The sequence below is a fragment of the Nylanderia fulva genome, unplaced genomic scaffold (assembly GCF_048542155.1).
Source record: "Nylanderia fulva isolate GAGA-0341 unplaced genomic scaffold, ASM4854215v1 Scaffold5, whole genome shotgun sequence".
Lineage (NCBI taxonomy): Eukaryota > Metazoa > Arthropoda > Insecta > Hymenoptera > Formicidae > Nylanderia > Nylanderia fulva.
This window is the reverse complement of record NW_028190587.1, coordinates 4,431,605-4,448,200: the sequence shown is the minus strand read 5'-3', so window position 1 is coordinate 4,448,200 and position 16,596 is coordinate 4,431,605. Positions and strand designations below refer to the sequence as shown.

Genomic DNA, 16,596 nt, shown 5'->3' with positions numbered 1-16,596 from the left:
GTTTGGGGAGTCTTTCTTTGACTAGCCGACAAGGACGAGAGTTTACCGAATGTCCTTATTGGTTTGTCATACTTTGTTTAGAATTTATGTACATTGAATTAAACAGTATTTCTTAAAATATATATTTTTAAGTCGTGTTCTTACTTATAATTGTTAGATAATCCAACATGTCGCTTCTTCTTCGGTCAAACTCTTTGGAGATTTTCTAGTCTTCAGTTGCAGAAGTCACGAAGCGACGTTGCTTTAGAGAGGCACTATTTAGCGAGTATTGCGAGTCCCCGCTTATGCACGCTGTGCTTTTAAACCTATCGCGCTGATTCGTACGAAATATCTTTTCGTACGTTTACGTATGCGTGTAACCCACCCTTGTTAGATTGTAGTAAAGGCGGTCGATACATATAACATGTTTCCTTTGTATTATATTGTAAAGTACTCAGAGCATATAATAAAAAATTAAGATATAAATCTTACACGTGTTACTATTTCTTTATACGCGACACGTAATATTACATGTATATACAAAGCGAAAATCCCGTAGAAATAATTATTATCGACGTAGTTGTTTTATCGCCATATTAGTTATAATTATCAAGAATAATTAGCTGAACTATCTAGAACAAAGTGAAACTGCCTCTTATGTCGTGACAGACATCGCTTCAGAACGCATGTGTGTCATTCAATCCTCTTTTTTTTTCTTTTCCTAGAATATCGTGATTGGAACATGGAAAATAATACTTAGAAAATTGAATCTTTCGTCGACCATGAAATCCGTAGTGTTTATTGTCGCGCTTGCTACGCAATGCGTATCTACCAAATCGCATAATGGATATGGTAAGAGAAAGTAATGTCCTCTCTTGTCGTCCAAATGACTTCCTCCTTCACTCGTCAGGTTATTTTGACGAGAAATTCAGCGTGCTTGAGTGGATCACTTACTTGAAGCGTCTCTCGTTAATCGTGTTAATGTTGTGTAGCGTCGTTTTGTATTACGTGCCCAAGTCACGTTTGTGTGAGTAGCAAAAAGAAAAAAAATCGAGTGAAAGGAGAGAGAAAGAGAGCTTTTATCATCGCTTATGGTTTTTGATTGACTTTCGAATATAATTAAAGATTTATGTAATAATCGCGTTACAAGAATATTCTCTAATCATAAATCTTTTCTCATCAAAATATTACGAATCAATTTTATTTTTTAATAATAATAAAATTCGGTCTCTCTCCCTCCCTCTCTCTCTCTCTCTCTTCTCAAGTTGTTATATTTTATTTTGTAATTAAAAAGAAAATGTTTTTTATAACAAATTTAAAAATTTTTGAAATTTTTTCTGTCACTGTCTTCAAGAATAAAAATAATTATTTAGACGCTCGGAAAGCATGTTGCGCGTTAATAGATCTTGTTGCAAATGGATTGAAATATGCCCTAACTGTGACTGAAATTGAATACGAAAAAATAAAGACAAAAGAGCAAGATGAAAATAAGGAACCAAAAATAGAAGAATTATACCGAAAAATATGCAAAGAAGATACAAGAAATTATGGACAGAGACACATCGACAAAATAAATAATGATGATAGCAACTGTAAATTAATAAGGTCAGTTATATTTTTGTATGGATATTATTTTCTGTATCTTATTTATGAAATCGGCTTAATTATAGCTTATAGAAATACGATACGCATCAAGAACGACTTCATTATGCAAGCATTAATGAGCTGCAAATTAATGTTCCAAAATCTCAATAAATATAAAAATTTCTTGTAGCAAGCGCGTGAAGAAGATATCTTATATAAAACGCAATGCTAAGAAACACGAGCCACGACGCAATCATCGGCTTCATCAAAATGCAACTTTCAAAGACATATCATCGGAATTTGATGCAGAGATAAAGTCAGTGAAATATGTGTATAAATCTGATTGAATGCATTATCTAAAAACATTACTACTAGATTTTTTACAAGTATTTAATCACTTAAAAACAGTTTCAATAATGTATAAATGTACTGTTAAATCCTACATCTTTTTATACTTATATCGTTCCAAAATATCGTTTAATCGATATACAAATGCCAACAGTCAAGTATATAATTTTATAGCACGTATGTTTCCCTTATTAAAAATAAGATTTTATCATATGTTTTTAATTCAACACAGTTCAAATGTTATACAATGAATTAAATTTATCACAAATTCCGAATAAGTTTGGAATTTCCACGTCATAATGATACGAAATAATCAAAGTGACGTGATAGTGATATTATAAAATATGTATTAGATAAAGATGAAAATATCAATACTTACAGAGATAGTCCACCGCAGATGGCAATAGTCGATGAAGAATTCGGAAAGAAGAATATAATAACTTTGCATGATGTTTCTTCGAATACAAAGATTATGATGTGCAACACATCGATAAATAGGATGAAAGATGATCTGCAACAAAAAAAATCAAAAAATTATGAAGATTGTGCTGTAGAAAATACTGTAAGAATACCAATGAAAATATTAAAAATATTTTATTAATTATTTATTAAAGAATTTATTACTGCAGATTTATTAAAATTATAACATTAAAAGTAAAAATTATTTTTTTATTTGCATAAAAAATATTTACATAATTTATTATTTTTTTATAATATATATAGCTACAGAAACATTAATTTATAATACAATTACACATAATATTTTTATTTTTAACGTGAACTTTTATTATAGAAAACAGAATCTACTTCATCTCAAAAAAGAAATTCCAGCACGATTGTAAAACTTATTAATAAAAGTGACATCGAATGTAAATCAATGTGCGAAGACAGTAATTATCGAGATTGGAATCACAATAGTAATTATTTATCAATGACGAATCAGGTAGAAAATATTTTTACAAGAAAATTTATATAAAAATTATGAAGAAAATTGTAAATATTTTGCGATTTATAATTATTATATATATACTAATATTTACTTTAAATTGCAATATGTTAAGTTCCAAGATTAATTACATAAAAAATTATCTTATGTGTTTTAGAAGCACGATAAAGTTGCAAATTGCTGCCAACATCAATTCAAGAAAGATTGCATGACAAGAATTATAAATGAGCAAATAGCAGATTCTCATTATGGTAATTTATATTTCGCGTGTATTGCATAATAGAAATAGATTATGATAATTATTACGTATAAAGAGGACTCTCAAGAAAACGTGAGTATTGTGCTAGATTTCGAAGAGTTGATTTCTACGAGAATCCACAGATTATAACAAATATGTCATAATTGAACGCAATAGAATCTCTCTAATAAGGAAATAATTTATAACGCGCGATATTTTAAAACAAATTTAATTAATAGCAAAAAAAATATTACATTCGTAGGTCCTTCTGTTTCGTAATTTTTTATAATAACGCACAAACATAATACATTCAGACATGAAATGTTTAAATGTAAGGGCAAATTGAGAATGTTCATTAATATAAAATTATATGACCAATTATTATAATGATAATAAATGTAAATTAATTCCGGGAAAACACCCCAATTATAATTAATGGTTTGTTATTTAGATCGAGTGAAACCAGTTCTGTTGCGAGTTGTAAACTGGTTTTTCGGTGGTTGCCCAGAAGTTTCGAGACGGCATAGAGAGCAGATCGATGAAGTCGGAAAGGAGGAAATTTTCCAATCCACCAACACGTGGCTCCTCTAAGCGAACGAATTGCATCTGTTGCAATAAAGGCTGTCGATAAACGTAGAGAACCGTATTTCTGGTTATACTTTGCAGTAATATAAAAATAATTTTAATATTGTATCAAATTGTGAAATTATCAACGATTATTTCTAGCAACAGCAATGCTTATTGATACATCTTTTTTGTTATTTATCATTTGGAGTAAACTCTTATAATTTTTTATATTTCCTTCCTCGTGCTTTAATGACATAATAAAATACGATCTATCTATAAAGCCATATTGCAACTTTTGTCCTGTGTTTCATATATGCATCAACATTTTTATTATTCAACAGAAAATTTTGCGCTCAAAAAGTAACATCTTCACAGACGCATCTCATACATTTAAAACAATCTTGAAACTTTGTACCCAGCATTAGATTTTTATTTGTTATTCATAATTCTTTGTAGAAGGGCAACTAGCACGCGAGCATAAAAGAATGTTATATTAATATTATTCTGCCAGTTTGTTAACAGACGTGTAATTTTTATTTTAATCGCCACTAATTATAATTTAATCAGCGTTTGGCAAAGCTTTCGCGCGTGCCTTAAAAAATACACCTTGATTTCATTTCTCATTTCGAATTGTGCCACGAACGCGTATATCTGTTCCAATTTTATCAAGACGCGAAGACGGCGCGTCGCGTCGCGGCGCTTTGAGGACATCGGCCGTTTCGAATCTCGACCTTCGTCTGCGCGCACATCTGTACCGGAAGCGGATACCGCATGTACATGGCTTAAGAGCAATAAGGGAACTGGCGGGTCTCGCGAGCCGCCAGAAGAGAATAGAGCAAGACAGTCGTGCCGAGACCAAGAGCCACGGCGGTTCACATCGCGAATTCAAACGAAACGTCCGAATCAGTCCACGTGACACACGCGCGATCTCATCAATCTATATTTTTTGATAATTTAATCTGGTAAAAAAATAAAAAACACGAGTACTATGCTTGATCGTCAAAGACAATTAATTTTTGACTGCGAAATCAAGTAAATAATTATTCGAGAAATTTTATATTGCACACTCGAATCAATTATACATTCCTAACTTGTTTAACATTTATTATTTGACAAACTGTTCGATCGCAATATGATAGATTGCGTATAAAAGAGGACAATAAAAGAATATCAGTGTGTAGTGGTAAGTTGCATCAACCTTATTTATATTCTTTATGTACAAATTATATTTAAATTGTATATATAAAGAAATAGTAAGTTCTTTTTAAATATATTCAATTTATTTATATAACTTTTCTCGATTAAATCATCATGCATCTATAATCATATACACGTTTACGTAATGCAAAGTTTTTATCGAATATAGAATTTTTTCAAACTTGCAAAATATAATATTATTACGATAATGCATATATTTTACATTTTTCATGTAACGCAATTTTACACGATGGTCGAAACTCAAAATATTATAAGCATATAAATAAAAAAATATTTTCTTCAGTATATGCAATAAAAAAGAGAAAGTATTTCTTCACGGAAAAAGGCTGTATTTACTTATGTTAAATTTTATCTTGCATCAAGTATGCTAGTTTGCATATTTTTAAGTCTTTATAGCATCATCTATTTATATCTATACGCTATGCGATCGCGGCTACTTTGTTATGCGGTGAAATGCTCCAAGAGACCCGTTAACGTGCATTTATTTAAGAAAGTGTGTCGTTAAATACATCAGTACAGACAGGTTTTAGCGATTAATAGAAGAGCATATAATTTTGCCCGTGCACAAAATCGAATTAACGACCGCAGATTTATTAATTGCTTATATATGATAAATTAACGTTATGTTTCATTAAGTAGAGATGCCGAGAAAGTCACGGGACTTTAATGAATTTCGATTAGGGAACCCGTGACGGGTCCACATCATCGACGCGAGATTATATGAAAATTTCGTAACAAACCACACTATTGTTTGCAATCTCGTATCCGATATTCGTAACCTCGGTACATTGTTAGACACTGGAAGAAATTCCTAAGATTCCACGGGACATGTGCGTGCAAACCGTTCTATTAATGTACCCGTCATGTGCACTTCTCAATCTATCTTTTTCTCTCCCTTGCTACATTTCTCTCTCTCTTTCTCTATACAGACGCTTTTTGCCGCTCCCTTCCTCTTTCGAAGTGTGCATGACTTATTCAAACACGCATCTAAAGAGAAACAAGCGGCGGATGCTACGAAGTGCTGTAAAAATCTTCGTTTTTTTTATTGCGCCGTAGAGGAAACGGAACACTCGGTAAATGGACCGTGGCTTGATAATTCAAAATTACGAATGCATTAGTTCCGCGATAAAAATTAATAATAAATAACAAACACGAATAATCTCTCTGAAATAATAAACTTTCTACTATAAGCATATAAGATTAATAATAATAAAAATAATAATTATGGTAGTTGTTAATAATTATAATAATAGTACACACAAAGAGAATTTTCTCTTAGAATTTACTCTGAAAATCATGATAATCGTGAGACAATATATTGTAGTATTGGAAGAGTTTTATAAGAGTTTCTCTGATTAATTTATCACAATAAACATATTAATATAAAATTTTACTATAGTGAAATTAATAGGACATATTTTATATCTTATTGTGGTAATTAGATTAATATTTTTTATTGTGATAAATGTTAATCAAAGAAACTCTTATAAAATTCTTCTAATACCATATTGTTTCTCAAGATATCACTATGATTTTCAGAGTAAATTCTGAGAGAAAATTCTCTCTGTGCAATAATTAAATTTGGCTTTATCTATACATCATCAGTTTCTTTATAGAGCTGTGTATACTTATTTCTATTCTAAAAAATACATAATATAATATGAAGTAAAAATTGTAATTGAGTTTCGGGGATATTCTTCTGACGCGGTAAAAAATGATTGAATATGCATTTGAAACCTTTCTTAGATAATGAGACGTTTTCGTACGATAGTTTGACGACGCCCTGTCTAATTTTCTTTTCGGCAGTAACAAATGCTTATAGTATGACGTCAAATGCAATTAGAGGCATCAGAAGGAAGAAGAGTTCGCTGTGCGAAGTCAAAGTGGCTGTGATAGGAGCGCCAGGAGTTGGCAAAAGCGGTAAGTGAATGCATTTCGATAGAACCAAACTTCATAATGAAATTTCGTTCAGTTTTCCATATCAATGTTGATATCAATATTAATGTGATAAAACTTTTTAAAGTAAGAATGCACATTATGGCATCAATATTAATATTTTATGATGAAAAAGATGTGTTTATTTCAATAAAATATCTTGCATCACACATTGAGAAACGAAAATACTAATTGCTAGAAAAGTTAAGTGTGATATACTGAAAGTAATAAAATTTGCAAAAAAATACTGAATTTTCATATACGAAAAACAATGCTCGATTCTCTATAATTATCTATTCCACAATTTTTGATAGTAAAATAGTTTTGAAACAAATCTTGATGTGTTAATACATGGATAGAAAAAGAAGTCAATTATGTTGTGAACTTTATATTTAAATCTCAAGTATTATGAATCTGATGTAAATCGGATAATTTTGGCAAATAATTAAGAATAAATCCATTTCATATAATGCGCTGTTTGGATCATATGCAAAGACGTGTCGTCCTCTATGCATATATGTATTTAGGCGTTTATAAAGAGAACAAAAACAAGAAATATATTTCTAGAAAGAAAAAATCTCGCGTTAAATGTCAACACTCTAAATTCAAGTGCAAGTACGCATGTAAGTAACAACTCAAGCTACATGATGAAGATACATATATGAGATACGCGTTGAGAACTCTGAGAGTACCGCATGTATTTTTGGTAATGGCAAGTGTAAAAGCATAGGTGAGTAAATAATTAGTTCGTCTTCGCTAGAGAGCTGTGCGTTTCTCCTACCGATTGCAAAAGACGTGGCTGCTATTTATAAAGTTTTACTTCAAATTCCGTTTTGGATCATCATCGAGCCTCGATTCGTCATGCTTTCCATGATGTATCTCTCTCTGTGGTCGAGAAACCTTATATCGGAAAAATATTATATCTTATACACATTTCAAGCGACTGCATATTGTCTAAAAGACGTTATAATAGCGTGTTAAAGATATTTATTTCCTCTGATAATTCGTCGCGCAGTGTAAATCAAAATAAAAAATATAATTTTCTTTCTTAATATAGATATTAGTTTAAATAAAACGATTAAAAAACAACATTCTAATTTTTTAAATATCTCTTAAAGTCTTCTACGTTTCTCTTAAAATCTTCTACGTTTTTAGAATTTTTCTTCCTATTCTTGAGTCTTGAATGTATGCAATATACATAATTAAATATATATAATATTCTACCTACTTTTTAAAATTAATTTAAAAATTATTATTTTCATTTTTTTATTTGGATTTTTAGATAAAATTTTAGCGTATCCAAAATTTTTGAACTCCTTTCACTGACATTGAGATTAAATCAAGGAGAAGAGTAGTAATATATCCCAATGATTTTGAGCCACACATTCTGACGCAAATAATCTGATCGTTACACTAAATTTCGAAACATTCACATGTTTCTGTCGATCAAAACTGGTCTATATTATAGACAATATATATCTCGAGCAGAGATACATGTATTTTCATGTTATTGAATCCATGGAATATTTATACACTTATTTCGTTTATAAATGCGAAAAACATTTGAATTTATACTTGTGAAATAATAATAAATTTATTACGCGATATTTTAAAGTTTGACTTAAAAATCATCTTTTTTCGACGAATTGTCTGATATCTTTTTTGTAAATTTAATTTTTGCAGATCGTTAATTTTATAGTATTAAAAAGTTAGATTCTAGTTGTTCATCAATATACTCGATCTATATTAAAATCGATGATTCGTGTTCGATAAAAATTTGATGCTTATTTTTCAAATTGAGATGAAATAAGCCATAGTTAACACAAGATTTTATGGCGCCACGGTAGGTTTGAGATCGTGATAAAAATAGTGTGGTATACCTCAAAGCAGGTCACTAGGTTGTTCTCTCGTTTTCCCAGATCGAGTCGCAATATATTCAGATGCAATATTATATCATGCAAGATAACTTACCAGTGCAAAGATCAACTTTTTTTATCACTTTCACGTAGGACATTAAGGAATGGAATGGACATTGCTCTGGAGCAACGCGTCGAAGATATAGCAGTAGTGAAAATCTCGCTTAGCTGTTTCAATTTGTTGAATCCAGCACAAATTTTTCTATAATTAAAAGTTGTTATCTTTAGTATTAAAATAAAAAAATATTAATTTTTAAAAATTTGTACATAGGAGGAATTATCTGTCATTAATCCATTTACATTGAAATATAATATATGATGATCCTAATTAAATATATGTGCATATAAAAAAGTACGACAAAAATATACAGAATATTTTAAATATAGAGAAATAATGAGATAGATAATGTCTATAAAATTTCTTGCTGCAGGGAAAGAAATAGTAATTAGATATATTGATGAAGTCAAATATACTGATCTTGATATATAATTTTATCTTTTATAAAATGTAATTAAATTAAGTTTTGCAAAGCAAAATTAGATTAACAATAATATTTTTGTGTTAATTTTCTCTTACATAAGTAGATACAGCTGTAACAAATGGATGAAATATAGATCACCATGATATATGTATAAGAGTTCGAGGCGTGAGAGTAGCCTGCGTACTGTCATTACAGTTTGCCAACTCAATTAAACCACACACAACATAATTATGTCATGTTTGAATTAGTTACACATAAATATATATATTTCCATTATATGTTTCAGCATTGACAGTAAGATTTTTGACAAGAAGATACATCGGGGAATACGATCATCAATCAGGTGAGAAAGATCATAAATGTCGATTCCGTCGATTTGTCAATTCGTGACTTATAGAACTTATGTGTACGCTAAAATGTATGCGACAGAATATAACACCAGTTCTGAAAAATTGCCAGCAGCTGTAATCCGCTTCTAAGGCCACGTATATTCTCCTTCTGCATACCTCAGTCCGTGTCTGTCTAAATTTATCGACGACGAATTTGACACTAGACACATCGAGTACTAATGCAAGGTTGATACTTGAACGAAACTTATCGTTTTGTACAAATATACTGATGCAGATCACAAGTAAAAGAGAAGCATGTACCTTGTTAGCGCATCTCAAACTAAATCCAATTTGAGAGAGACTGCTTAATGATATAAGTTTGGTCCTTAAGTGCAGTGGAAAGTTACACAGATAGTTATGCCGAATTTTTTATTCATTTATTTTAATTTAAATTACCAAATATTTCTTAGTTGTTACAATATAATAATCGAAATAAATTATAAGAGTAATAAGAGAGTTTATATCTTAACAAAAATTTATTTTTTATTTTTTAATTGTTAAAAACAATTGTGTTAGCAGTTTTATTGTGTTTTGAAAAAATATTTTTCAAATTACTCTATTGTATAACTGTATAAATGAAAAGAAAATAGAAACGTGTTTTAATAGGTAATTTAATAAAAACATAAATGAATAAAAAAAGAAGCACAATAAAAATATTTTTTAAAATATTATTTTGCTCTTACTGACATATTTTCTCTTATGTTGAAAATTTACATTTTGTATTTGAACAATTACACAGGCGTCAAGTTAGATTGAATAAATCAATAATTAACAATTATAAACAAATATAATATATTGCTGCCAATAATAAAAAAAAAATTATTTTAGTTGACTTTTATTACATTTTGATTTAATTTTTTTGAAAAAGAACTAAAAATGAATTTAAATTAAATGTGAGATGTTTCGTTATGATGTCATAATTAAGTTAGCTATATATAAAATTGCGTAACTTTAGATATAGAAAAAATTTAATATTTATACTGAATGTAATAATTATTAATAGCTATTATTTTTAGTATATTAAATAATAGCTAAAAATAATAGCAATAATCTCAAGTGCAAATTTCTTATTTTCTAGAAACAAGATACAAACATGAAGTGTTAGTGGACGGAGAACCTATTCTTTTTGAGATTTTAGATACATGCCCAAAGGTAATTTCTCTATAAGAAAATCTTATACATATATTAATATATAGAGAGTTCACTACATATTTTAAATGACATTTCAGAGTGAAGATGAATTGCCATCAATGGAAACTTTGCAATGGGCCGATGGCTTGCTGCTAGTTTATTCTATAACAAATAGAAACTCTTTTAATTTTGTCAGAAAAGCAAAAGAAGCTTTAGCGATAGCTGATCCTGAAGCTGCGATGCCTCTTGCTCTTGTTGGAAATAAGGCTGACATGGTTCATTTACGGCAAGTCAGTGCTGAAGAAGGCGAAATATTAGCGAAGGATTTCGAATGCTGGTTTAGTGAAATAACTGCTGCTGAACAGGTAACTACAATTATTTAATATTTGGAAGTGTGAGTTATTGTTTTCTGCAAAGAAATAATTCAATCATAATTTTTGTATAGGTTGCTCAAGTCGCAGAATCTTTTCACGAATTATGCAGAGAAGTTCTTGCAGCTAGAAGAAGAAATAAACAATCCTTGCTGGACAGAATGCTTGGTAGTAAAGCAACGCGTGCTTATTCGCGAGGAAAAAGTGATTCTGCTTTGCCGAAAGAATAAAATCGTTGTTCCAAGTACTTGCACATCACAAATATAAAAAAAATGAATGTCCTATGATGAAAAATCAATACAACTGTGTCTTAAAAAAATTGAAATTATAAATGCCAAAGAAAATATCAGTTTTAAATTTGTACAATAAAACATTTATATATATATATTGACATGTAGTGACATATAGAGAATGTATAAATCTTTAAACATTTTTATAATAGAAAAAATATACTTAAATTTCAACTAAAGTTAAAATTCCAAAATGTGAAGATATCTAAAAGTTAAAATTTTTTAAGAAAATTTTCAGAAATAAGTACAATATAATACACAGAATAGTCAACTGGTTCTAATATTTTTATAATTCCTATATTATAAAACAGTAATATATTTTGTATTTTTTTTACTAGCAAATGAAACAAATATTACAGTGGTTTTAAAAAAAGAAAAGCTAATTGTGTGTGACCAAAATATATACACAGTTATATAAATTTATTATATAAATGTTGAGACTTAAAATAATTCTATATTTATTTTGTACTTATAATGAGATATTATGTGACAATAAATGTTTCACTTATTTAATATATGCCTAAAATAAATTATATCTATAAAATCTCTTTCTTGTGTACATATATTTTGTGTGTATATGTGTAATTAAAAATAAAGAAAATTAATTAATTTAATAATTCATATAAACAAATGCATTAAAAATATTCCAACTTAGCAAACACAAATGTTACAGTAACATAACATAGATGTAAATGTTATGTTACAATTTGTAACATAACTATTACATCTATGTTATGTTACTGTAACATTTGTGTTTGCTGGGAAATTATCAAAAAAAAATGTAAAGTTTTTTAAATTTTATAATTAACGTTTATAATAGTTTTGGATTATCGTGTTTTAAAAAGAGATTATAAAAGCTTATGTCATTTAAAGTTTCTTGATGAAGTATTATGAATCATGGAATATTATCTTAAATGCAATCTGCAACTACACAACTGACCAAATTTTTGAAAATTTTAACAATTTGATGTGTAAAATAATAACATAATTTCATACTATAATTTAATGTGGCACTGCTAGTAAAGCTTACAATTAGTTTAGATGCTTTTTTACTAGATACTAGCATGTAGCTTATTGGTGTACTAGCAGTTAGTAAAGTCAAAATAATATTAATATTATTATATTAATATTATTATATTAATATTAATCAACAAGCTAATTCGGGAGAAAAAAAAGCATACTAGTTTACTAGCATTTTAAAGTACACAATTCTTCACTAATTGTTAGTGCACTACATGATAGTAACTAGTAAAATAGCATCATCTTAACTATTTCTAAATACATTATTCAAAGTTGCACGACTTAATTTAATTGCAAAAATGTAAATCAGGAGACAGATTAAAAGAGAGAAAAAATTAAATATATATAAAAAATCGCTTAATAATAAAATTAACAAATTCCTTTATGTACAGGTATATATGATGTAAATATCCTGATCAATGATAGAAAAATATCTTACATATGTATTGCAATATAAGTAAATATTTGAAATGAAATTTATATCACCAATGTGCACGTTGATTCACCTAGTCATCTACATCGACATTAAATAAGGAGACTAAAGTTATATTTAGAAAAATAAATTATAATACATTTTTATAGATAAATTTAACAATATTAATTTTACTCAACTAATACTAATTATTTTAAGATAAATTTAATATTGTTTAATTTTATTTGCATTGAAATAGAATACTCATCTTTAATCATCATATGTTTCCAAAACATCTGCTAAATGTTCATTATCTCTTGGTTTCTTAAATTGTTTTCTTCTATTAATAGGCTTCTTTCGTTTGATTGGTGCTGGTTTTTTGAGTCCATGATCTTGCATCGATCTAATTCCTTGTTTTTCAAGATATTCGTCTATTTTCTGATCATCCATGGCATCTACTGCAACAGCTCTCCATAATTTCTGGAATTCTTCATCTATAGGAAACTGTGCTGTTTTGTCATTATAAAAAAGGATCTTTTTCTTATCAAGCGGCCGCGTAATATATAAAATTTCATTATGTAAACTCTGAAACATAAATATAATTAGTATTTATCAAGCAAATTACTACAAGATAAATTTTATATATTTTTTAATTTACCTTTAAATGTTTATCACAGTGCGGTAAACTTTCCTGTATATCTTCTAATAATATACCACCAAGACCCTTTAAATCATGTTGTTTTAAAAGCCTCAATAAGGATTTCTTATCTTTTATTTTATACATAGGTTTAAAGGCAAATCTACCATCAGATGTTACTTCAATCTTAGGATTTTTTACCAAAGCTTCAGTTTGCAGCCATTGTTTGACCTAAAAATACATAAGAATATATAAGAATAAATAAAAAATAGCTTTAAAAGTAAAAAAAAATAACATAGAAATATAAATATACTGAAAACAATCAATGCTTTCTCTTAGTTATATAATATGTTACAAAACAACATGATACCACAAAATATTCTTCCATACTATAATTATATAAATAAATTCACATGAATTTGTAACAGAAAATATAAAATAAATGTTTATACGTGTGAAAAAGAATATTTTATCATGTTACGCTGTATCATATAATGCAAATCATTATTTACTTTTGATCCGACATCTAATTGATTTGTTTCATCTAAAATCTCTTCCAACATTAATGGATGATCATCTCCTTCTTGATGCCTTGCTTTCATGTGCTTCACTATCTTTGCTAATACACCAAACTTGTATTGCGTACTACCAGTCATGGTCTTAAAGTTGACCATATCCAACTTAGGACCCGCAGATATGGATGATAGTTTCGGTTTCTTCTTTGGCGGTTCATTTTTCTTTGACGGTTCATCCTTTGTGGTTTCTTTCTCCTGCTTCTTCTTCTCAACTCTGCAATATCACGTATCACAAAAGATATGTATCCGTAAGATAGATCATCTATATTCTTGATTATATTTTGATAAATGAGGTTATAATTGTGATATTGTTAGTTTACATATCTATATTTCAATTGCAGAAATAAATAAAACGAAATTACCGCATTAAATCGCTACATGAGACTTATGATTAAATTATGCAATTTAATTCTAACATATGTATATTGATAAAACAATAACATAACAAATTCAACACACTTACGCTGGTGTGGTTAGAGCACGTTTTTTGAAGAGCTCTCGTTCTCTGAGTAAAGCTGGATCCATTTTGATAGAAATTTTAATAGCATTCACGCTCTAAAAATTGTTTATTTCATACAATTATCATGTACTGTCACTTCACGTTAACCTCTTGCGAGATGCTGTAGCCACTGTTCCTAAATCGCAGACGTAAAAACACATGTTACTGCGCAAGACACGACTGTATTGAAGGTTGCCATGCTCCTCTAGTTGCAGTTTTTATTAATTTTAATTAAAAAAAACAAATCTGTATATTTGTTTGCCACGAGCTGCGAATATATATTATATATTGTTGGTTATAATTTTTCTATCAAGTATTAGCGCATACTATTAGTCCATTTTTCTTGGAACATTATCATATATTTTTTATAACTCTTCTATATATAAGAGAAAATAATTAATCTTTATAATTAATTATAATATACATATGAAAATCTTATTTTCTTAATCGTACGTGCATCAACTTAAATATGTCACATTTGGTATAATTGCTTATAAAATAATGCATGTAGTTTATTATTTATTAATGCCACAATAAAGAAATAATTTAATAAATATTTTTAATGGAAAAAATTATATACATACTGCAATTTTTAAAACACAATAGGAAGCAGTAATTCTTACACTCACACGAAGTCGGCTGAAGAAGTCGGCCACATTTGTGGTTCACTTCATTTTCTCGGCTTTGATTTAAAGTTTGGTTCGCCACCAGGTGGCGATACAGTTTTGCGTACTTTGCAGTTTTTTGGTGGGGATTAGTCTCTCACAAGACGCGCAGCTTAGAGGACGAGTGGGACGAGCTCGTCTAACGCAAGGCTAGAGAGAGAGAGATGTTGGGTCCGTTCTGACTGTCAAGTTGGGTTTCGCCGTCAGATGGCGACACCGATCGGTGTGCGAAGTCTTGCGAGTAAATGCGCGCGAAATATTATATGGCGAATACATAAAGATGAAGACGGAGTTTGGGAGCGCAGATATTTTTACCAACAGATTCTATTTTTTTTTGTTCGTGTTTTCTGTTAAAGAGTTAAATATTAAACTTTTATGCATTGCGTAATTGATATTAATATATTTGTACGCATGCATTGTTCGTGTATCTAGAGTAATTCTCCGGAATGAATTTCGTGATTCTAGCGTAATGAGCGACGCAGCACACGCACCTTGCTTTTATTTCGTACTTGGTATTATGACTTTCACGTCGAAGGGCTTCGACTTAAACAGGAATCTGTGAATTTATTGCCGCCAGCTGTGAACAGCAAATCACCCTGCCTCGAGTTATGTTGCATCGCAGAAATATATGATTTCGTATAATGTGGTAATGCTTTATTTTACTGTCTGATTTAATAAAATATTTATACAACACGATTTTTTTATAACAATACCATCAGATTATAATTAAATTACTATTTTTTTAATAAAACAATTTTATTTTAAATAAAATAATATAATTTACGTCAAGATAATTGAGATTTATAAATTTTGTAATGTGTTCTTTTAATTAAAAAATATATATTTTAGTTTTTGGAATTTCTGGAGGAAATAATTAAATTACTATTTTTTTTAATAAAACGATTTTATTTTAAAACATTTTTTAAAAATAAAATAATATAATTTACGTCAAGATAATTGAAATTTATAAATTTTTTATAAATTTTGTAATGCGTTCTATTAATTCAAAAATATATATTTTAGTTTTTGGAATTTCTGGAGAAAATAATGATATATATAGCTTTTTTGTTAGCTAGTATATTAGGCGTGTAACTTTTTATTAAATATCTTTGATGTTAGTCTTTGTTATCAGATCGTCAAAATAATAATTTAATAACGTAAGAATAAACATTAATGCTTTTTGTCAAAACTTTTGACGAATTTTAACAACGACTTGCACCTTTTGACACGTTAGCGTGATCTCACCGCACTTTGAACTTTTTCAGGAAGGATTTCCATAATTCGCTAGCGCGGACGTATAAAGTTGACCGTCCGACCGCTTAAAATCTCGACGAAGAAACTTATTCGAGCAACGAGCGAAGACGCGTCGCGCATATATTAGACGAGACTGTTTG

At 29.0% G+C, this 16,596-nt stretch overlaps 3 protein-coding genes across 5 annotated transcripts; 2 read left to right on the top strand and 1 right to left on the bottom strand.

Moving 5' to 3' along the window:
• Positions 1-2,710: 2,710 nt before the first annotated feature.
• Positions 2,711-3,693, top strand: LOC114941632 (uncharacterized). The gene is made up of 3 exons (XM_085486994.1): positions 2,711-2,854; positions 3,015-3,108; positions 3,547-3,693. The coding sequence occupies exons 1-3, from the start codon at positions 2,789-2,791 to the stop codon at positions 3,684-3,686; spliced, it is 300 nt and encodes a 99-aa protein (XP_085343120.1). The 5' UTR covers positions 2,711-2,788; the 3' UTR covers positions 3,687-3,693.
• Positions 3,694-4,488: 795 nt separating this feature from the next.
• LOC114941630 (ras-related and estrogen-regulated growth inhibitor) lies at positions 4,489-11,798 on the top strand. The gene is made up of 6 exons (XM_029316668.2): positions 4,489-4,845; positions 6,687-6,800; positions 9,500-9,556; positions 10,681-10,754; positions 10,832-11,098; positions 11,179-11,798. The coding sequence occupies exons 2-6, from the start codon at positions 6,704-6,706 to the stop codon at positions 11,332-11,334; spliced, it is 651 nt and encodes a 216-aa protein (XP_029172501.1). The 5' UTR covers positions 4,489-4,845; positions 6,687-6,703; the 3' UTR covers positions 11,335-11,798.
• Positions 11,799-12,778: 980 nt separating this feature from the next.
• On the bottom strand, positions 12,779-15,229 carry TfIIEbeta (transcription factor IIEbeta). Of its 3 annotated transcripts, none has more exons than XM_029316711.2 (5): positions 15,161-15,229; positions 14,502-14,673; positions 13,976-14,252; positions 13,485-13,694; positions 12,779-13,411 (listed from the first exon to the last, which is right to left on the bottom strand). In XM_029316711.2, the coding sequence occupies exons 2-5, from the start codon at positions 14,561-14,563 to the stop codon at positions 13,097-13,099; spliced, it is 864 nt and encodes a 287-aa protein (XP_029172544.1). In that variant the 5' UTR covers positions 14,564-14,673; positions 15,161-15,229; the 3' UTR covers positions 12,779-13,096. The 3 variants fall into 3 exon arrangements, with proteins under 3 accessions (XP_029172544.1, XP_029172543.1, XP_029172542.1); XM_029316710.2 differs by having other exon boundaries at positions 15,167-15,227; XM_029316709.2 differs by having other exon boundaries at positions 15,122-15,205.
• Positions 15,230-16,596: the final 1,367 nt, after the last annotated feature.